Source organism: Ovis aries, chromosome 11 (genome assembly GCF_016772045.2).
Source record: "Ovis aries strain OAR_USU_Benz2616 breed Rambouillet chromosome 11, ARS-UI_Ramb_v3.0, whole genome shotgun sequence".
Classification (NCBI taxonomy): Eukaryota; Metazoa; Chordata; class Mammalia; order Artiodactyla; family Bovidae; genus Ovis; species Ovis aries.
The window spans coordinates 44,291,711-44,314,023 of record NC_056064.1 but is presented as its reverse complement, the minus strand read 5'-3'; the positions used below and the strand labels follow the sequence as shown (position 1 = coordinate 44,314,023).

The window sequence follows — 22,313 nt, the reverse complement described above, 5'->3', positions numbered from 1 at the left end:
CTTCCTATTGCCCTTTCGTTCTCCCTTGTCCTCTGGATCACCCAAGCTGATGTGGTGTCTTGCTGCCATCACAGGTGGTGGGTGATGTGGACACCAGCCTCCCGAGGACCCTGGATGAGCTTGGCATCCACCTGACCAAGGAGGAGCTGAAGCTGAACATCCGCCCCCTGCTCAGGCTGGTTTGCAAAAAATTCTTTGGCGAGTTCACAGGTAGGAAGCTCGTCATCATCACCATCTCCTCCATGTGTATCATGGAAATGCTTCTTTAACCCTCAATCAGAGTACCAGTCACCTGGGTTTTTTTTCTGAGCTGCTTTACTTAGTGGATGGTACCAGGAGTTCTATCTTGGGAAAACAAAAGCAATTAAATTTCCCTTCCAGGAGGAGCATGCAAGTAAAAGGGAATGGAGAAGCAGATTCTGAAGTTGTGGTATTTTTGCCAGAGGGCAGTTGGGAAAGTAGACTCGTAGGTGTCATGAAATGGTAGGGAAAGCCCCCAACTAGGACTTGGGAGACGAGATATAGACTCAGATCTCTCTTTCCCCTGAGCTCCTCTTTCTGGTATTTTAGTTATGCAGGAGGCAGGTGCTGTGGTAGAACAAGGCCTAGACTGGCTGGGAGATGACCTGAGTCTCGATCTTCCTCTGGCTCAGTCCCAGGGGGTCATCCCGGGTCAGCCACTCAGTCCTTCTGGGACTGATTTCTCATCTGTAAAATCATGGAGGCAAAAACGGTGATGGCACAGGGCTCTCTTAGCAATCACTTGGTTCTATGTCTGTTGGGAATTAGGTATCTGAATCCCCCGAAGTGTATAATTTTAATGGTTCATTCTGGGCTGGCCATCCATCCGACAAAGGAGATCCCAACTAAAAGCAGACATGCCAGCACCCCAAGGTGCTAATGGAGGTTCTGTCTTGTATGGCTTATTGGCTGTTAGAAAAAGAAAATAGCTATTTGAACAGAAACATATGCAGTGTTTCCCGGAGGGAAGAGTCAGTTCGGAGATTGTTCTAAGTAGATCTATAAAGAAGAGATGAGGTACTTATTCGTGGAAGAGCTCAGTAAGTGCCTATTCACTGAAGGTCATGGACTGATACAGATATTTCCAAGTTTTTGTCAGTTCAGTTCCAAGGAGCCACTTAGACCTGCTGCTTGCTCTTCCCAGGCATCCATGTGACTCCAGATCCTTTAGCAGCATGCACCCAAGAAACAGGGTATCATGTCTGCCCAGAATCGTAGAACCGTGTCTTTTAGAGCTGAAAATCAGTCTCTCACTGTTAGTTTTCTGACCATCGTGAGTGGATGAGAACTCCTCACTCCCTTTCCTTGTGAGAGTTCATACTAATGGCCATCTCTTCTCCCTCCGCAGGCTTTGTGGACATGTGTGTGCAGCATATCCCTTCTCCAAAGGTGGGCGCCAAGCCTAAAATCGAGCACACCTATACCGGTGGTGTGGACTCCGACCTCGGCGAGGCCATGAGTGACTGTGACCCCGACGTAAGGAACATGGCCCCCCTGTTCTCTGATTCCCATCCCTGCTTTGTGGGAACTCTGTGTTTTCAGTTGCAGGAGTAATCCCTTCTCCATCCCTGCATGGCCCTCCCCCTGGGCATAGTCAGACTGACCTGAATTCAGAGCCCAGTGTTACCACTCCTGGTGATGAGATCTTGGGAATGTTGTTCAGGTTTTCTGAGTCTGAGAGTTTTGGTGTATAAAGTGATAATAAGTTGTATGTGGAAGTTATGAGAAGTAAGTAAGATTTAAGAAAGGGTTGTGATTGTGTTTAGCTTGGTGCATGACAGATAAGAAAGATTCAACAAATGGTAACTAATCTCACTGGTCCTGGCTTTTAAAACAATCTTTCCCAGTCATTCCTCAGACATTCTCTAGTTTCTTGGCGTAAACATTACAGCCAGTTGAGAATTATGAGTTTCTTCTTTGAAGAAATTCGGGACCAGTTAATGTTGTAGTCTTGCAAGTTGACAGTGTTAGTTTGCCATCCTAAACCTGCTTCTCTTCCCCAGTGCCCTCATCCCCCGCAGGAAAAAGGAAGAGATTTTTTTTGCTATGCCTGTGACATGTCTTAACTCAGCCGGGGGTAGGCCTTGGTTGTAATTTTTTCAGATCACCACGTTATCGTCTCAGTTTGGGCTGCTTCCTCATGGAGCTCAGGTCATTGCTGACAAGGGAGGGGGAGACGGTGGAACTTATCCAGAGTGCGTGTAGTTGAGGGACACTCTGTCCCCACCTCCAGGGTCCCCTGATGTGCCACACGACCAAGATGTACAGCACAGATGATGGAGTTCAGTTTCATGCCTTTGGCCGAGTGCTAAGTGGCACCATCCATGCTGGGCAGCCTGTGAAGGTACTAGGGGAGAACTACACCCTGGAGGATGAGGAAGACTCCCAGATATGCACCGTGGGCCGCCTTTGGATCTCTGTGGCCAGGTACTGCCATCCAGAGCCCCTAGACGTATGCCTGGGCCTCTGCACTGGGACTGCCCTGGCAAGCTGGAAGGGGTGGAGGGGTGGTCCTCCTTGGACACAGAAGCTGCTGGCTGCCTGTGATAGGGGTAAGGTGACCCTCCCTCAGCAGATGTGTTGACTTCTAGCGCTTACTGTCCGAGGTTGCTGGGGTCACAGGGCAGCTACTGTTGGGGTTGATGCCAGGAAACCTGCCTTTGCCTTTGGGATGCTTTGAATGAACTCCTGTAGCAGGATTTCTGTGTTTACTCATCTCAAGCCTCTCTTCCTCTTCTGTGTTCCTTAAATCATAACCTGCATGTCTCTTCCCCGAAAGACATTATTTCCCAGCCTCTACTGGCTATTCTTTGACCAAGAGAGACAACTTTGCTGAATCCCTTGGAGCATCCCAGTCTGCAGAATTAAACTTCGCTTGGACCTGGGGGCTGCTCGTCAGTTCATCAGCTTGGCATTTTAGCTAGAAAGCGGAACTGAGCCTCGCCTGTTCCTAGCTGCTGCGTCTTGCCAACAGCCCCTTCCCCCACCCCCTCCAAATGGACCCCATTCTCTAGAAGATTAAAGAGTTAGAAGAATTAGAAAAGAGTTAGGGAGTGACAGAGGATGAGATGGTTGGGTGGCATCACTGACTCAATGGACGTGAGTTTGAGCAAACTCCAGGAGGTGTGAAGGACTGCAGTGCTGCAGTTCGTGGAGTCTCAGAGAGTCAGACACGACTTCACAACTGAACAACAGGAGAGCTGCAGTATGCTCTGTGGTGCTTTGTGCATCTCCTCACAGTCCACCCCTGAGGCAGTGGTTTGCTTGCTGCACACACCCAGCTTGAATTAGATTTGCCTGTGTTATGCTCATGAAGTACCTTGTGTTTGTTTTTTCATGGCACCTTCAGTTTGTAACCACACACACGTGTAGCCATATGATTGTTTAATTGCATCCCTCCCCTGGTAGAATGTATCTAGCTTTTTTTTTTTTGGGCTGACCCTGCTCCTGGCTCAGTTTCTGGCAAGAGCTGGTGCTCAGTTAGGTTTTCTGGAATGAACACCCTGCTCCCAAGTTTCATTGCTGCTTACTGGACGCTGTTCCAGGTACCACATCGAAGTGAACCGTGTTCCTGCTGGCAACTGGGTCCTGATTGAAGGTGTCGACCAACCAATTGTGAAGACGGCAACCATAACCGAACCCCGAGGCAACGAGGAGGTAGAGTTTCTGAAAAGGCAGCTGGGTTGGCTTAAGCTGCAGGATCACAGGGAGCCCCAGCACGTGTGAGTGACAAGCAGCAGAACTCAGGGGAGCGTGAAGTGGAGTCACTGCTGCTCCTGCTGCTGGGCCTCAGCATGGGCTCCACCTTCTAGATCCAATGCCCCTGGATTCTCCTTGGACTGAGCTCCTAGGAATTAGGAGGGGCTTCCCTGGTGGCTCAGATGGTAAAGCGGCTGTCTACAATGCAGGGGACCTGGGTTTGATCCCTGGGTTGGGAAGATCCCCTGGAGAAGGAAATGGCAGCTGGCTCCAGTATTCTTGCCTGGAAAATCCCATGGACGGCGGAGCCTGGTAAGGCTACTGTCCATGGGGTCGCAAAGAGTCGGACACGACTGAACGACTTCACTTCACTTCTCTTTTTTAAAATATTTATTTATTTGGCTGCATCAGATTGTAGTTGCAGCATGCAGGATTCTTGTGTCATGCAGGATCCTTTGTTGTGGCGCATGGACTTAGTTGCCCTGTGACATGTGTGATCTTAGTTCCCTGACCAGGGGTCGATCTCATGTCCCCTGCATTAACCGCTGGACCACCAGGGAAGTGCTGGGGGGCTCTTTTTATTCTAAGTCTTCTTTTTGTTCTGCCAGCATACATGGGAAGACGTGGCCCTGCAGGTTGCCTCCAAGCAGCACCCTGGCTCCCAGTGCGGGGATAGTCCTCCCCCGAGCAGTCCCTCAGCTTCTCCCTGATCTCTGCACAGTTTGCACCTGCTCAGGCTAGGTGTCCTCACAGCTCTGCTGTATTTTGGGTCTCAGGCTCAGATCTTCCGGCCCTTGAAGTTCAACACCACGTCTGTTATCAAGATTGCCGTGGAGCCAGTCAATCCCTCTGAGCTGCCCAAGATGCTGGACGGCCTGCGCAAGGTCAACAAGAGCTACCCGTCCCTCACCACCAAGGTAGGCCCAAGGCCACAGCCGCTGCCGCGCCCCATGAGCCCCGGCAGAAGGGTCTGCTGGTGCCACCGCTGCTTTGCATTCATCAGGCAACTCTGATACCTAGAAAGCACACTTTGAATTGATTTTCCAGAAGATGTACAGGGAAGAGTGAGTCATTCTGAGCCTGACAACATACCTTTCAGAGGAGTTGGCCAGGGCTAAAGGATTAGCTTATATCCATGGACATGATGTTTTTCTCCTAAATGGCTATGATGAGAATTCAGTCCATGACATCACACCCAGTAGCGCTGTGCTCGGTGGTCCGGGTGTCTTGAGGACTGACTCGTAGGTCACTGCTCCCCACTAACCCTTCCCAAAGGGAATGGAACCAACACAGTAGTGGCTTTTCCGATAGTGGGCTCGGCACCTCCTCCCAGCTTCTAGCCTCGATGCTGTCTCTGTCTGCTGTGGCTGGCATAGGAGAGTCCAGCCTGTGACCCCCAGGGCTGTCATGTTTTCAGGTGGAAGAGTCTGGCGAGCATGTGATCCTGGGCACTGGGGAGCTCTACCTGGACTGCGTCATGCACGATTTGCGGAAGATGTACTCGGAGATCGACATCAAGGTGAAGCAGCTGCTGCTGTCTTGAGCGCCTGCTTGGCCAGGAGCTTGGCTCACAGCTCCAGGTTGATTGTTCAAGCAACCAAACCCTTGATTGCCTGGGAAGGTCCAAGGGGAGAAGGGTGCAGTACAGGAGGTGATCTGCATGGGAAAAGCAAGAACTCCTGCTCCCGGCATGGAAAGGATTTGAGATCTGGTTTGCCCTCTTCGGGGGATGTTATTCTCAATGTCTGCTTTCAAAGCCAAGGCTCCCAAGCCTGAGCTATTCTTGGTCTTTCATTAAAAAAATAGTTGCATGACTAACCCATCTATGCTGATCAGGGCTCAGCATGTATGGTTTCAAGGAGGGAGCAGGGACTGGCTCTTCTGGATTCCCTGTGAAACCTTAATATAGCCTCTGAATTAAACTGCCTGTCTCACAGCTTTGGTCTCCCAGTGGACACATTGTCTCCAAGGCTGTGGGGGGTGGGAGTGAGTGCCCTCAAGTGCCCCCTCTTAGCCAAGACTGGCGCTCTGAAAGACACCAGGTGTCCTGATAGGGGGCCGTGTGGGAGCTTCCAGGAGGAGCCATGCTGCCAAGGGTCGCTGAAGATGGAATGGGCGCTCACCAGTCAGTCTCTCAAGCCAGTGCTGACAGACCCACAGGTGTCAGTGAATGGTGGTGGGACAGCTATACGGCTGTTGAAAGATACTTTGAGGGACTCTTAACTAAGGCCCTTATTTGATCCTCCACTCGCTCTTGGCTCAGGAACATAAATTGTGCACTACACTCAATTTTCCAGGCTTCTCCTCAAAGGTACAGACTTTTAGCCTGAGCCTGCTACGGTGCTTGTCACTAATTCTGATCAGGACGGGTTCTCACAGAGATAGTATCAGGGGAACCTTGCAGTCCCCTTTGGCAGAAGGTTGTCCTTCCAAGAAAGTGACACCTCGCCTGACAGTGTATGTTATGCCTCAGGTGGCGGACCCTGTTGTCACGTTCTGTGAGACGGTGGTGGAAACGTCGTCCCTCAAGTGTTTTGCTGAAACTCCCAATAAGAAGTAAGTTGTGGGTGGTACTTCCCTGGCGGTCTTGTGGTTAGGACTACGCACTTCCATGGCAGGGCGTGCAGGTTCGATCCCTAGTCGGGGAACTAGGATCCTAGATGCCACGCAGCACGGCCAAAAATAAAAGTAGAAGAACCCTGGGGGTCCGAGTGATCCTGGGACTCCCCCCAAGCCCACCCTAGCCGCAAGCACTGTGAATATAGAGACCCTGAGTCTCGAGATGAGGTTACTTCGAGTACCCGAGTTTTATCCCAGCCCTCACATCCCCTTTGCCTTTGTTCACAATGCTGTGGAATTCTTTGCCTTAGTTACTCCCAGGGTGAGTGTCTTAATGGCCACCTCTCCTCTCTGTGTAATGTAACTATCTTAAAATCTCCCCTAGCAGCAACTCTGCTGTTTGACTGGTTGATATACTAATACTGCTTAAAGTTTTAAAAAAGAGCATTTCTCCCCAAGCCTTACTCTTTTTTAAGTGATGGATTCAGATGAAAGAAGACAAGCCGTTTCTGCTCTCCTCTGCCCCCGTGGCTTTCCTTAATGTCACTGCCTTTGCTCCTCCTTCTGTCATCCTCTTCTTGGGAACCACCCTCCTGCTAGTCCTGCTGACCCGCCTCATTACCTGTTTCCTTGCTGACCAGGAACAAGATCACGATGATCGCTGAGCCTCTGGAGAAGGGCCTCGCAGAGGACATAGAGAACGAGGTGGTCCAGATCACATGGAACAGGTGAGAGCGTGGTTCCGATTCCCGAGCCAGACAGCTCACCTGATGAGCCTCTGACATGACACGCCCCCTCTCTGGGAAGTGCTTTTGCCTCTCCCTTTCGCAGTTGTCCCGGTCAGAGTATGGGTAGCTGAGGGCATTGTTGGCCAGAAAGGCAGGATCCGTGGCCGGGGAACTGGCAGTCCCAGACTGTCTGACACCATCATTTCCCTCCCCCTCCCCAGGAAGAAGCTGGGAGAGTTCTTTCAGACCAAGTACGACTGGGATCTGCTGGCTGCCCGTTCCATCTGGGCTTTCGGCCCGGATGCCACTGGCCCCAACATCCTGGTGGATGATACCCTGCCCTCGGAGGTACTACAAGACTGGTGGGGACCATGCGGCCCTTGCTTATTAGCTCTTGAGTGGAAGAAACTCCAAAGCGTTCTTCTTTTCCCGGAAGTACTGTGTGTCTTCCGGTGAAGAAGAGGATCCTTTTACTAGTGTGCCGAACTTCTCCTCCCTCTAAACTCTGGCTGTGGCCAGGGTCACTGCTAAGGGGCCCTCCCATTCTGTGCAGGTGGACAAGGCTCTTCTCGGCTCAGTGAAGGACAGCATCGTTCAAGGTTTCCAGTGGGGAACCAGGGAAGGGCCTCTCTGTGATGAGTGTAAGTCGACCAGCACCTCTGCCTTCTCTGCCCTGTCCTCTGGGGTCCTTGCGTCTGGGTGTATAGTCCGGGTGGGCTCATCTTTGGGACCTGGCAGGAGACACAACTTGGGGCCCACACGGCTGTCCGGTGTTCTGAGCCAGCTTCCTCTCGTCTCCTTCCCTGTCCTGGTGGTACGGCTTGGTACATCCTAGAAATAGAAGTCATGTCTAGGTGGACATTTGCCTTTCATTCCTGGAATGTGTTTGAGGACGGATATCATCAGGAGGATGGGACTGAAGTGGTTTATAGAGCAGGACTGAATTCAGTGGGGACAAATGTGCAATTCCTAAAATTTACTCTACATCCAAAAATAATCAAATATCTGGAAAAGAAACACAAACTTCTCGAGCTACTTTATGTGGTCTGAGTGTGTCCTGAGACCAACACTGCAAACATCTGCCTACCCTCTGACCTCCATATACGCTGTTAGAATACACACTTGTAGGCTGATTCTGTACCACATCCCTCGTGGATACAAGACAGCTTCAGTGCTGCAAGAGGCTCCTTGCTGCTCGATCCCTGCACCCTTGACTAGCACCAGACCCACTCCCAAGGCCGCTCCCCCTTTTCCTTTTCAGTGATTCGGAATGTCAAGTTTAAGATCCTAGATGCAGTGGTTGCCCAGGAGCCCCTGCACCGGGGCGGGGGCCAGATCATCCCCACAGCCCGGAGAGTCGTCTACTCAGCCTTCCTCATGGTGAGCGAGGGGGGCTATTCTGACGGGGCCCCTCGAGACTGCTGTCCCCCAGCTCTGCCCAAGCTGAGGAGCCCTGTCATCCCGCTCTGCTGCAGGCCACCCCTCGTCTGATGGAGCCCTACTACTTCGTTGAGGTCCAGGCCCCTGCAGATTGTGTCTCTGCTGTCTACACGGTCCTGGCCAGGCGCAGGTAAGCCACCAGGCACCTGAGGAAGGGGGCGGCAAGCCTGAGTTCCAGTGAGAAGGAATTCAGAGGGGCTGGCCTCCCGACAACCTCCACTCCTGAGGCCTAGGTTTACAGAAGGAAGCAGGAAAGGGATGAGGCATCCCCAGCCTCACTACATGTCATAGTTTGAGGTTTCTCCTCGGACCCCTCCTCAGAGAGCTCCTGGGGGATGTCAGTCAGTGGTGGGGGGGTCTGCAGGGCCTTGTCCTATCAATCTTCCACTCTTGCCCACAGGTCGCTGCCCCTTTGACTTCCATGGGGAGCAGTGGGAAGAGCCCCAGCTGTTTCCGCCCTCTGTGGGGCACTTGCGGTTATTCTTTTCTCTGCTGGTCAGCAGTTGGGGGTACATTGCTTCTCTGCTTTTGGCCTCCGCAGGGGTAGGAATTCAGCCTTTATTTTTCTGTCTCAGGGGACACGTGACTCAGGACGCACCCATCCCAGGCTCTCCTCTCTACACCATCAAAGCTTTCATCCCAGCCATCGACTCTTTTGGCTTTGAGACTGATCTGCGAACTCACACGCAGGGCCAGGCCTTCTCCTTGTCTGTCTTCCACCACTGGCAGGTAAGAAGATGGTGCAGGCTGGCCACTGCGGTCTCCCACCTCTGCAAGGCCGTCCCCTCTGACCTGCCCACCTCCAGGGGGATCGCCAGCATCCTAGAGAAGCATCTTGCTTCTCGGCCTAGCAGCTCTGAAACCGCTTTGCCTTTCAGATTGTACCTGGTGACCCTCTGGACAAGAGCATTGTCATCCGCCCCTTGGAGCCACAGCCAGCTCCCCACCTGGCCCGAGAGTTCATGATCAAAACCCGTCGTAGGAAGGTACATGTCCTCAGGCCCACGGCTGTCCCTCCACTCCCAGGTGGTCTTGTCAGGAGCTGGATCGCTCTTTGTTTCTTGCCTTTGGACCCTCCTCCCAAAGACTAAGAGCATTTTACTGCACAGCGTGGGGAGACGTGGTCTTCCCAGGCTTCAGGCATCCAGGCCTGGGGCCACATGCCTGGGAAGGGAGAGCCTTCTCCTGCTCTGTTACGATACCCTAATCGCAGGACTCCCGAAATAGCTCAGCCGGCACATGCCCCCCGCCCCTTCACTCAAGTACAGCGCAATCATGCAAGACTCATTTTTGCATCTGCCCTCACACTCTGCAGGGCCTGAGCGAGGACGTGAGCATCAGCAAGTTCTTCGATGATCCTATGTTGCTGGAGCTCGCCAAGCAGGATGTGGTGCTCAACTACCCGATGTGAGCACCAGGCCTCATGGCAGCTCCCACTCCCTGCGCTGGGCCACACCCTGGACTTGAAGCTGGGCCCTGGTGGGCCTCAGACTCCACGTGGTCAGAGCATGTCTGGGGCTGCTGCGGCCATCCTCAACAAGCCCGGAGCCCCCAAGCCTCCAGCACAGAGGGAGGAGCATTGGGCCTCCTGGTTCCTCCTATGGCCTCAGCCTGGCTCCATTCCCAGAGGAGAGAGAAGAGCTCAGGGTCCAGGAAGGAGAAGCGTCTGGAAGTGTTGAAGCCCAAGGGGCCCTGTCTTCAGGATTTACGTGAAATTTTTTTTTTTTTCTTAGTCGAAATTTGACCTTAGACATGTTATATAAGTGAACAGAACATTCTGACCTCTGCCTTGGTCCATTCCTTTCATCCCCACTGCTCCACCCTCTTCCCTTCAGGCTCGTCCTGGCACTTGGGTCCTAGGTCTCTGTCATCTCCCACGAGGCCTCCCTGTCTGCTCCCAGCTGCAGCCTTCTTCCTGCCTGGTCCCCAGAGAGGAGCGCTTGCCTCTCCACTCAGTGTTCCCATGAGCACTGAGGCCTCTTTACTGCCCCTGCTCCCACTCCTGTGGGCGGCACCTGAGAGGGCTGGGGAGTGGTTGGGTCTCTGGGATCAGAGGTCTCCTCTGCCCCCGAAGATTCTCCTTGCCCTGGAGGTCCTCTGGTCCCCAGAGCCTTCCCTCGCCCTGCTGTCCACTGTGTGAAGGAGAGACTGGTGAGTTGCCTCGAACTCCTTTATTAGGTGCACACCCAGGATTGACGAGGTCCGACCGCCCTGGGCCGGTAGGACTCCTACTTCTCCCTGGTATCCTGCGCGGTTTTCTTGATGTAGTCTCGGTACATCGTGTACACAGCGCCTGTGTGAGGGAGAAGGGAAAGCGCCCCGTGACATCGCCCCCTCCACCCATCGCCTGGCTCTCCCGGGTGTCTGGGGGCACTGACACTAGCCGTTCCCTCGAGAGTCCACCTCCTTGCTCATCTGTCCGCCCCAGGTCTCAACAGCTGCTACAGACACTTGGCTGCACAGCCTGGAGAGACAAGCCATGTGACAGTTGACAGAACCCTTGCACGTATGTTGTCTGAGAAACCTCTCAGCAGGGAGGGAGGGAGGCGGACCCCGGTGGTTCTTGCCATGTTGCACATGGGGAAACAGAGTCTGAGAGAAAGGGACTTGCCACTGTCACACGGCGAGGAAGTAGCAGTCTGCCTTCTGATCCAGAGAGGAAGAGAAACTGCTGCGTGTTCTCTCACCTCAGGACAGACTCATGAAACAGACTATGTACCTTCCCCTGAACACGGGAGAATAATCAGGGACCCCAGAAAATGTCTCCTTACGCGGGTTTCACCAAGGCCTTGCTGTGGAGCCTGGTGTAGGAACAGGGGCTGAACTCATGTCCTATAACTGTCAGGGCTCACAGCCAGATTTTGCCCCGTCAGTTTTGCCCGCATTCTCCCCCAACCCCACCAGCTACTCACCCAGCATGATTGCGCCCACAGCACAGGCCTGTGCTGCCACTCGGGTGTGAATCAGGTGTATGGACATCTTGGTGGGACCCCGAGCCTTCAGCCGGTAGATCCGGTATGCTGCCACCAGCAGGCAGCCTCCTAAGCCTGCAGAGGCAGAGAATGTGACGCTTGGGCCGCAGTCACCAAGCACACCGCTCTCCTGAAGAGAGACACTCACTAGGCTGACTGGGTGTCTGGATAACCAGCTGCCTTCCTGCTGCTGCTTTGGGGCGGGGGGCACCTGAGGGAACTGGGGAGTGGTTGGTGGAGTAGGGGCTGTCATTAGAACATTGAACTGTTCTCAGTGAGTTTTTCAAAGTGACCGCCTCCTTGCAATAACTGCCCCCCCACCTCCCTGTACAAGCAGCCATCAGCATGACTCTCCCACTTCCCTGAGCTCTTCATCAACCACTGCCAGCCCCCATAGCTGTTCTCTTCCCCTCCCAGGGCCTCGGGGTGAGGGGGCCCCAGACTGCCCCTGCCGGTCCTGGCACGTGTCGGCATCCCACGCGCTTGGCTGGCTGCCACCCCCACCCGCCCAGACTGCCTTGCCTATTGTCAGATGTGCCGCCTTTGCTCTTGGTTCATTCCCTTCTAGCTGTTGATTAGTCAGTGGGCAGGACCACTCAAGTTCAGGGCTTCATTCTTTGAAAGGACTAGCAGACAAGTGTGTTCCAAGAGAAGGCCCCCTCCTCGCCCCGCATTCCTTCCTTTCCCACTCACCTATAGGCACCAGTGGAGACTCCCTCGTCTTCCTCAGGAGCTTCTCAGACACGCTGTCCTCACCCTCGGGTGGCGCCCACCAGCCTCTGTTAGCAGACATGATTCTGCACCCAGATGTTAGCAGCTAGGGCTCCTAGGCTTCAGCCCAGTCCTAGAAGGAGGCACCCGCAACAGTAAGAACTCCAGTTCTCCTCAGTCTGGGCTGGGAAGGAGGAAGTTGCCTGCTGAGACCTCTCTTACCATGCCCAACATAGCCGCTATTTGTTCCGGCTGTCCTGCCTCAGATGGCTGGACTACTAGTGCCATTTCTCCCATCTCTTCCTCTCAACATCTGCCTCTTTCCCCAGCTCATTCCAATTTCACTGTTTTCTCTGCCTCCCCCTCTACCATCTGCGTCCCTATGGGTATGATCCTTGGGCCAAAAAAGGCAGCTGGAAAAATCCTCAGATGAGGGTGGGAGGAACAGGCCTTTAACCTTGGGTCCCCCATGGGCCTCGAGTCTGTGATGGTTATTCCCAAGGGAGGTGCAGAGGAAGACCTGGCCCTGGGCAGCCAGAGCCATCCCAATGTTACAGCAATGGTGACCAAACCAGAGCCAGAGATTGAAATAATTAGACGTGGACTTGTCTCCAGGTCCATCTTTTGCCAGGTTCTTTTCAGTTGCCAACCCCCTGCCTCCCTGTCCTGGGGACCCTTACTGCTCTACTTGTAAACCCCTATAAATGTCTGCTCTTATCACAAACTAGATGGAGCCCCAGACTGGGGATTCTGCCTGCGGGGCTCCTTCTAAGTCTAACCCCAAGACAAAAGTCCCTGCTTGAGGCAACTTCTTATCCCTAGTTGCCTCTCCTCCTGGAGAAGCAAGGACTACCGGCCCCACAGGTCCTCAGCATGCCGGTGCTTACCCTAGGAGATGGCTAGAAAGTGGAGTGCAAGCAGTCTGGCTAAGGCTCAGCGTCTGCTGTTTTGAATTGGCCAAGAGCTGATGATGGAGCTGCCACTATGGGGTCAGGGACACAGTGTCCGGTTTTAAGGAGACTTTGAAGTCAGGAATGGAGAGGGGAGGAGATAGGTCAGGACATCAGTCTTAACCCCCCATCTGCTGAGTTCCAGGCTGGAGCTCCAAGCGCTGTGCTCAGATGCTCAGTTGTGTCTGACTGTTTGCGACTGTAGCCTGCCAGGCTCCTCTGTCCATGAATTTTCCAGGCATGAATACTGGAGTGGGGTGCTGTTTCCTCCTCCAGGAGATCTTCCCAACCCCAGGGATCGAACCCTCGACTCTTAGATTTCCTGCATTCTTTACCATTAGCGCCACCTTGTGAAACTCCAAGCGCTGTAAAGTAATAAAAGATCAGATGGAGGGGATCCCCTATCTCAATTCAGTCTTAATCCTGTGGAGGTTCATGGCTGGATCAGAGGTGGACTTGATTTGGAGAACTGGGACAGGACTATACAGGCAAAAATGGGCAGAGATCCTGAGTTTTCCCCCAAATTATATGGCCTCAAATACTCTTAAGAGGGAGACTTCCCTAGTGGTCCGGTGGCTAAAACTCCACACTCCCAATGCGGGGGGCCAGGGTTCAACCACTGGTCAGGTAACTAAATTCCGAATGCTACAACAAAGATTGAGGGTCCTGCATGGCCCAACTAAGCCGGCAGAGCTAGTTATCTTAGGGCTTCCCTGGTGGCTCAGTGGTATAGAATCCACCTGCTAATGCAGGAGACAGGGTTCAATCCCTGGTCACGTAAGATCCCACATGCCGCAACTACTGAGCCTGTGCTCTAGAACCTGGGAACCATAACTGCTGAGCGCATGTGCTGCAACTGCTGAAGTCCGAGTACTGCAGGGCCTGTACTCTGCAACAAGAAAGACACTGCGATGAGCAGCCCACGAGCCACAACCAGAGAAAAGCCCATGCAGCCGTGAAGACCCAGCACAGCCAAAAATTAATGTTTTTTAAAATACCCTTAAGAACAATGTGGGATGTAAATGCCATAATTGTGGGAGACAGCCTGTCTGGTGTTGGTCTTGACCCCTCCAAGAATGTTTTCTGGACTAAGGAGATTTGTTCAGGAATTTGAAACAAATGTGACTTCCCTCACATCTCCAGAACCCTTTCTACTGCTGCCTGCAGGCTGATGCTTAGGTTATGGAGAGGCCCATGGCCATCATTAGCACCTCTTTTGTTTCAAGTATTCATATTTCAGAACTTTCCACCATTCTACACAGTAAGTAGCAGCTTGTCCCTGGACCAGGAACTGAGCTTCTGAAAGGTTAAATGAGTTATCCAAGGGTACACACGTAGTGAGGGCTTCCCAAGTACCTCAGGTGTGAAGGGTCCACCCGCCCATGCAGAAGCCACAGGAGATGAGGGTTGTATCCTGGGTCGGGAAGGTCCCTCGGAGGAGGAAATGGCTACCCACTCCAGTATTCTTGCCAGGATAATCCCATGGACAGAGGAACCTGGCGGGCTACATGGGATCACAGTCGGGTATGACTGAGCGACTGAGCATGCACACACACAGCTAGTGAATGTCATGATTTGAACCTGGGTCTGGCTCTCTCCAAAGAACCTTCTTGCTGAGAAATGGAGAAGGACCGGGTGCACTGTAGAGACTCCCACGCCATCCCAGGCCCTGTTTCTCCCCCAGATTACTCTGTCCTAAAACGACTTTTCAGCCCTGGACGTGTGTCCAGCAGCTGATGTCTCTCTTCTCGCCCCAGCCTTCACTGCTCCAGGGAGAGACCCAGGGTCACAGTTGCTCCCCTGGGGCCTCCGCATATCCCCAGCGTCCCTGGGAACTCTCCTCCCAGGCATTCACACACACTCCTGTGCTGCCTCTCCTGGTCCCAACGGTGGCTTGAATTCTCCAGAGATCAATGGTCTAGGCCAGAAGCGGGAGAGTGGAAATGTCTGGCTGAGACAGGGCAAGAATCGGGATCAACTCCGAGTACTTTAAGAGAACAGGGGCCAAGCTAAGGAGAGCGAATTTCAGCTTCTCCCTGTTGAGATGATCTCCTTGCTGTCCAAAGGACTCTCAACTAAGATCCCACAAACCTCGAGGTCAATATATAAATTAATAATTAATTTAAAAAAGATGAAAAATTAAGGCTTGAGTTAAACATCTTGCTCAAGGTCACAGTAAGTGACAGAAAAAAGCACTAGACTTCTAACCATTTCTAAAATCAAAGCTGGAGAACACCTAAAAGTTGGATGGGAAGTTTTGAAATAGAAGAAATAAAATTGGTTTTTATTTCAAAAACCGCTGAGAACACACAGTAACCAAAACTTCAAAGAACAGATTTCTGTAGAGTCCTGTTTTAGTAAACAGATAAGATAAAATTATGATACCATTTTTGTTAATATGCCAAGTCTTTAATAATTACTTTGATTTAACCCTTCTACATTAGTAATTCGCTTAATAAACCTCTTTCTTCCAGATCAGGTCACACTAATATAGATTCTAATTTAGAGGGGTCTAATTGAATGACCCAGACAGACTTAATGAGCCAAGAGTGCAGGCCAGAGTCAGACGTGGGGTCACCTCCTTAACCGACTGCTCTCTAAATATCTGGTCTTATACCACTCAACCTCTTTTGAGTCTATGTCATCATCTGCAAAATGGAGGTAACATCTACCCATAGGATCGATGTAAGGGTTAAATAGGGTTTTCCAGTTTGCTCAGTGGTAAAGAACTTGCCTGCCACTGGGTTCAACCCCTGGGTCCAGAAGATCCTATCACATGGACAGAGATCGGACACCACTGAATGACTGAGCACACACGCAAGGGTTAAATAATATGATTAGAATTCCCGTCCGTGCTGCCTACTCCTTTTTTTCCAGAATGAGCAAGGTGGGGGGATGGGTAACAGGCTGGGGGAGAAACGGAAAGTCACTGACAACAGATGGAAAGCTTGCCATGTTCTGGGTGGTCCTGAATTCAGCATACTTGCATCCCTCTGCAAACCCTGTCCCTGTTGGAGGGGCTTCCCTGCCCTAACTGAAAGCTTCAGGTTTGTTCTCCTGATTGTGTTGGGGGAAGGGAACGGGTGGGGGAGGGGGACTTGGACTTGAGGCTGTACACAATCTAAAGACACAGCTGTGCTATATATAGCCCAAGGGAGCTCAGTGACAAGAGCGGGGCAGAGAGGGACGTGCAGCTTTTGCCTTGAGCTAAGGAGTGCTGTGAGTGAGGGGGTGATGATGACTGAACTGGACGAGGAACAGAGAATGCCCTGAGTTGGGGTAAGAATGAGAAAGACCCAGGCTGGAGGGCTAGGGTAGTTACAGGGGAGAAAACACTGGGCCACAGAGTAGTTTCGGGGGGCTTGAGGAGTAAAGAGAAGGTAGCAGGAACAGGCCAGGGCAGTAGAAATTTCTAGATGAGATGGCTAGGCTGAGGCAGCCTCTAGAAGGTACCTGGGGTAGGGAGGGTGGGGACATCCCCTCTCTTTCTAAAAACAGGCACTGGTTCCAAGGACCTTGTAGCATTTGTTCAAGGACAGCCCCAAGAGCTACAGGCTTGGGCCAAGAAAGTGCCTTTTGTACCCACTAATCATTATGACCAACCTAGATAGCATATTCAAAAGCAGAGACATTACTTTACTAGGTCCGTCTAGTCAAGGCTATGGTTTTTCCTGTTGTTATGTATGGATGTGAGAGTTGGGACTGTGAAGAAGGCTGAGCGCCGAAGAATTGATGCGTTTGAACTGTGGTGTTGGAGAAGACTCTTGAGAGTCCCTTGGACTGCAAGGAGATCCAACCAGTCCATCCTAAAGGAGATCAACCCTGGGATTTCTTTGGAAGGAATGATGCTAAAGCTGAAACTCCAGTACTTTGGCCACCTCATGGGAAGAGTTGACTCATTGGAAAAGACTTTGATGCTGGGAGGGATTGGGGGCAGGAGGACAAGGGGACGACAGAAGATGAGATGGCTGGATGGCATCACGGGCTCGATGGACGTGAGTCTGAGTGAACTCTGGGAGTTGGTGATGGATAGGGAGGCCTGGCGTGCTGTGATTCATGGGGTCACAAAGAGTCAGACATGACTGAGCGACTGAACTGAACTGAACTGAACTGAATCATTCTGGAAGAAGAATCTCCTTGGAAGAAAAGCTATGACAAAATTCAACAGCATATTAAAAAGCAGAGACATCACCTTGCTAACAAAGGTCCATATAGTCAAAGTTAACGGTTTTTCCAGTAGTCGTGTACGGATGTGGATGTGAGAGCTGGCCCATAAGGACAGCTGAGCACTGAAGAACTGATGCTTTCAAATTGTGCTGGAGAAGACTTGAGAGTCCCTTGGACTGCAAGGAGATCAAACCAGTCTATCCTAAAGGAAATCAACCCTGAATATTTATTGGAAGGACTCATGCCAAAGCTGTAGCCCGAATACTTTGGCCACCTGATATGAAGAGCTGATTTACTGGAAAAGACCCTGATGCTGGGGAAGATTGAGGGCAAGAGGAGAAGGGGGCAACAGAGGATGAGATGGTTGGATGGCATCACTGACTCAATGGACATGAGTTTGAGCAAACTCTGGGAGATAGTGAAGGACAGGGAAACCTGGTGTGCTGCAGTTATGGGGTCACAAAGAGTTGGACATGACTCTGACTGAACAACAATAATCATTCTGGAGAGATTGCTCACATAATTTTAAAGATTCTAAGAGGGTGTGGATAATGGTGATTGGAAGGCTGAATGAGAGTGTAGTGATAGAATAGAATCATGTCTCATGAAGAAAGAATTTTGAGCTGTGGAAGACACCAGTACAGACCCCAGTACTAACAAAGGGATGCACCAGAGGACTTGAAATGTTTTGCTAAAGTTCTGTGTTGGGTCCTTTTGAATACCCAAATTCCCCAAAGCACACTGTGAGAGGGGACTAAAGTCTTGAGAGCCTACAAGATTTAGGTACTTCACATATTTAATCTTCACAACAGCCCCAACTGGTAGATATCATTATCCCCACTTTACAGATGAGGAAATCAAGGCTGAGAGAGGTTAAGTAACAACCATATCAAACCACAGGTAAATGGCTCCGCTATCCAACCAACAATGATAATCACTATAGACCACCTTACAATGAAAATTTAACATATGACAATGGTTTCCCTTACATTTCATCACATTCTCACACCATCTTAGGCAAAAATCAGGAGGCACAGTGGTAAAGAATCTGCGAGCTAATACAGGAAACACAGGAGATGCAGGTTCAATCCCTGGGTTTGGAAGATACTCTGGCGTAGGAAAATGGCTGACCACTCCAGTACTCTTGTCTGGAAATTCCCATGACCAGAGGAGCCTCGGGGGCTACAGTCCACAGGGTAGCAAAGAGTTGGACACAGCTGAGCACATGAGCGCTAAGCACTCATGCCATCTTAGAAATATGTGTAAATGAGGGGCTTTCCTGGTAGTCTAGTGGTTAAGACTCTGCTTCCAATGCAAGGCACTCAGGTTGGATACCAGGTCTGGGAATTAAGATCCCACATACCAAGTGACCAAAAAAAAAAAAAAAAGAAAGAAAGAAAGAAAGGGGATACACATAAATGAATGTAAACAGCTGGGCAGGACAGACCTCTGAACCCAGGGCCTCCAGACATTCAAGGACTCTCACCAAGGCAGGGTAGCTCATGACCCAGCACACTGGGTTCTGGGCGTGTCCAAACATCCCTGTCTGGGTGGTACCAGAGAAGGTCTCTTCATCTCCCATATCCTTCTCCCCACCCCCAACTCCTGAGCATATTTCATGCATCCTTCATTTGCAAGTAAATTGACCTTAACTTGAAATCCAGCATTAATACTCAAAAAACTGCTAGCTGGGTTCTGGGAAGCACTGGTAAGGAGTCATCTTACTGTTTCTTTTATACTACTTGTATTACCCATTCAAAAAATTCTTTGACAAAAAAAAATTTGGTTTAAACAAAACCCCTGTGGCAGGAAGGAGTAGTATAATGTATCTCTTGGACAAGATTTAGCAACAGAACAACTACAGGTTAACTGAGACTGCTGGGGATTATAGCAGGGAGGGGGTTGTGATAGTAACATGCCCCCTCCCAATAGCAGAAGGAATCAACAGCTTCTTATTCAGCCCATCTGTGGCAGGCAGGGCTTCCTATTGCCAACAGGGAGCTTTCCCAAATCCTACCTCTCTAGGCCTCTGGTCCCATCCCCTAGGACAGAAGAATGGGCTCTGAACCTACCAGCCAAGTGGAGACCCTGGAAAATGTGTAATGGAAATAATGACACACTGCAGCCTTCAAGTTGACCCTACAGTTTCCAAACCACAGAGCCCCAGGGTGACTCTCAAGTTCTCAAACTGGGTTTTGATCCTTTCCTGCCTGAGCCCCCTGTGAATAAAAAGTGATGTGGTTCTCACAGCACCCAGCTCCTTGCTCCCTGCCAGAGGCTGGAAACCAGACCCATTTCCCCATCATTTCTCCGTTTGAAACGTGAGGGTTTTTTTCCGCCCTCTTCCTGCTGGTATCCTTTTTATGTTTCCTTCCCTCTGGTAGCCTTTTTATATTAGCCCACAGTGGCGAGCCTTCCTTTACGCATTCACTCTGTATACAATTGCCAAGCACCTACTATGTGTTGGGCTGGGCTCTAGGAGCTGTGATATAACTTCCCTGCCTCCAGAGAGCTCATATGCTAGCAGTTGCCCTGATTTGCTCAGACCCTGGTCAATACCTGGACCACTAGCTTAGGTTTCTGGCCTCAGCTCAGCTATAACTGGATTAAAGGATGTCTCTAGCTGGCAAGGTGAAAAGAGGAGAGGAAGGAGTTCTGACCAGGAGACAGTCTGACTACATTTCTATTTTTTAAACAGTCTGCAGTTAAAACAGCTTCCTTGGGTTTCATTTCCATCTTTAAAAGGTTGTTCTAGGGAATTCCCTGGCGGTCCAGTGGTTAGAATTCTGAGCTTTCACTGCAGAGGATGCAGGTTCAATCCCTAGTGGGGGAACTGAGATCTTAAAAGCAGCGTGGAAAAAACCAAAACCAACCAACCAAAAAACTGGTTGCTCTACCTAGATAAAGACAAGCTGCATGCTTGAGAGTAAGATAACAAATATAGGAAGAGTTTGGTTCTCAATCTCCATGAAGAACGGGTAATGCTAAAAGATGGAGAGGCTTCCCGGGCATGTCCATCCATGAATTTATAGGAAAATAATACCTAATAAACATTTGAGTGTATATATATATATATATAATTTACATGTATAATATATAATACATATTTGTTTATATATATATATACACTTACATAACCAAATGTTTTAAAAGGTTATTAATTGGTCTTAACATATCATAGAAAAGTAAACGACCCCTATTGAAAGAGAACAGCTCAAATGTGGCAACTAAACACACCTGTGTATCTTGTATTTGGCATTCAGACCAAGAAGAGAACAAGACCAGCCCCCTCCCTTCTGGTAACTATCCTTTCCCTAGGATAACCACTATCCTTACTTCTAACAGTACAAATTAGTTTTGCCTGTTTTTGAACTTCGTATAAATGGAAAGTCTGAGGAAATTAATCTATCTTAAAGCTGCCTGTAAAGATTGTTCATTCTCATTGTTGTGTATTGTGTGAATGTAACATTTTGTCTATCCTTGCTGTGGTTGATGGACATTTTGGGTAGTTTCCAGTTTCTTGGCTGTTACAAACAATGCTGCCATGAATATTCTAGAACAAGTATTTTGTACATATTTCTGTGGAATTTCAGTAGAACTACAGATTCATAGTGCATTCCTAGGTTCAGCTTTAGTAGACATTCATTGCCAAATAGTTTTCCAAAGTGATTTGCACCAATTTATACTTGTACTAGCAATTGTTGGGAGTTTTAATATTGTAGTCAGTTTTACAACGATGTTGTCTCCTGTGTTATCTGTACTTTATTCCTATTTTCACATATTTACAGGGTCTTCACACTTGTCATTTTAATTTTTAAATATTTTTATTTATTTAGTTAGTTGTACCGGGTCTTAGTTGCAGCATGCGGGATCTTTACTTGCAACATGTAGGATAATTTTAGTTGTGGCATGCAAATTCTTAGTTGCCGCATGTGGGATCTAGTTCCCTGAGCAGCGATGGAATCTGGGTTCCCTGAATTGGGAGCACAGAGTCTTAGCCACTGGACCACCAGGGAAGTCCCCACACTTGTAATTTTAAATACATTTGTAGAGAAGTAACAATGACAGTGGGGAGGGCATGCGGCTCTCAGGACACGGCAAGTATAGGGGGAAAATAATTTAAATACCGAGGCCAAGCAGCTAATGAAAAATGATTCAAGATGCTGAGTGGAGAGGAGCTTGAGCCTGGTAGACAGATGCTACTCACAAGTAACTGCCAGGGGAAAACAGAGGCTCAAAGTGAGTAAAACTTTTGACTTTTTAGAGAGAAGCCAGAAAGACAGATTTTTAAAATTTGGCAACTGATTGACAATTTTGGAAAACGTCCTACTGGCCAAACAAAACATTTGTCAGTGGGCCAGATGCTCAGCCCTCAAGTTTGTTTTCAACCTCTCAACTGGCCATAAGGGCTTGGCTTTCCGTCGGGGGCGGGGAGGGATTTGATTTATACCAAGTCATCTCACTGGTTAAGAGTTTAATTTCCTCTGTGATCAAAAGGGTAAAATAAAAACCCATCCTTCTGTATGGTGACGGTCAATAAAATAATTTAGGAGCACTTTACAAAGTAAAGTACTCCCCCATCTCTTGAGTTCTACTTCCATTGTTATGCATGGACACCTCCACTTAGAGCATTTGAGGAGTTTTCGTATTCCTACGGTGCAGTTCAAGGTTCAAGTTACCTATTCATACAAGTTTTTAAAGGATCCCTTTGAAAATGGGATCCTGCCGGGATGTAGGGGGTTAAGAGGAAATGGCCTATTAGGGTCTTGCTAATTCGAGAAGTCCAGGACCTCAAAAGTATCAGCAAAAGTCAAGCCTCGGAAGAATTACGACCATTAACCCGACGAAGGCCAGTAGGATCTTCGAGTAACTGCAGAGCAGAACCTAGAACCGGGAGTCAGCGTCCGGTGGTACATCCCCTGGCCTTGGCCGAGCGCAGCACAGAAGACAACTCCGGGGCTCAATGGTCCAACCCAGGATACCCAGGTAAGGCGTGTCTTCACGGCGCCGTTAGATGCCCGCTCGAAGTGAGGCACGGCCGGCCGGGGGCGGTTGCTGTCCCGAGA

The 22,313-nt window shown here is 50.2% G+C and overlaps 3 protein-coding genes across 6 annotated transcripts in view; 2 read left to right on the top strand and 1 right to left on the bottom strand.

The window, feature by feature from the left end:
- Positions 1-10,232, top strand: part of EFTUD2 (elongation factor Tu GTP binding domain containing 2) — a 40,675-nt gene extending 30,443 nt beyond the window's left edge. For 2 of the 3 annotated variants that reach the window (XM_004012990.6, XM_042256096.2), the window contains exons 14-28: positions 75-210; positions 1,370-1,497; positions 2,255-2,448; positions 3,567-3,678; positions 4,497-4,637; positions 5,138-5,239; positions 6,194-6,276; positions 6,921-7,007; positions 7,229-7,355; positions 7,561-7,648; positions 8,269-8,387; positions 8,483-8,577; positions 9,023-9,176; positions 9,326-9,433; positions 9,763-10,232. In XM_004012990.6, the coding sequence (XP_004013039.1) occupies positions 75-210; positions 1,370-1,497; positions 2,255-2,448; positions 3,567-3,678; positions 4,497-4,637; positions 5,138-5,239; positions 6,194-6,276; positions 6,921-7,007; positions 7,229-7,355; positions 7,561-7,648; positions 8,269-8,387; positions 8,483-8,577; positions 9,023-9,176; positions 9,326-9,433; positions 9,763-9,858 (1,770 nt within the window). In that variant the 3' untranslated portion in view covers positions 9,859-10,232. Of the gene's footprint in view, positions 1-74; positions 211-1,369; positions 1,498-2,254; positions 2,449-3,566; positions 3,679-4,496; positions 4,638-5,137; positions 5,240-6,193; positions 6,277-6,920; positions 7,008-7,228; positions 7,356-7,560; positions 7,649-8,268; positions 8,388-8,482; positions 8,578-9,022; positions 9,177-9,325 lie in introns of all 3 variants that reach the window. The other variant, XM_060395716.1, reaches the window with a different exon arrangement.
- A 371-nt stretch (positions 10,233-10,603) lies between these two features.
- Positions 10,604-13,116, bottom strand: HIGD1B (HIG1 hypoxia inducible domain family member 1B). Of its 2 annotated transcripts, none has more exons than XM_004012989.5 (4): positions 13,018-13,116; positions 12,113-12,263; positions 11,360-11,494; positions 10,604-10,740 (listed from the first exon to the last, which is right to left on the bottom strand). In XM_004012989.5, the coding sequence occupies exons 2-4, from the start codon at positions 12,210-12,212 to the stop codon at positions 10,676-10,678; spliced, it is 300 nt and encodes a 99-aa protein (XP_004013038.1). In that variant the 5' UTR covers positions 12,213-12,263; positions 13,018-13,116; the 3' UTR covers positions 10,604-10,675. The 2 variants fall into 2 exon arrangements, with proteins under 2 accessions (XP_004013038.1, XP_012041609.1); XM_012186219.3 differs by lacking the exon at positions 13,018-13,116 and adding an exon at positions 12,353-12,445.
- Positions 13,117-22,099: 8,983 nt separating this feature from the next.
- Positions 22,100-22,313, top strand: part of GJC1 (gap junction protein gamma 1) — a 31,769-nt gene continuing 31,555 nt past the window's right edge. The window contains exon 1 of the mRNA XM_042256093.2: positions 22,100-22,233. The gene's annotated coding sequence lies outside the window, so the exon portion shown is untranslated. The remainder of the gene's footprint in view (positions 22,234-22,313) is intronic.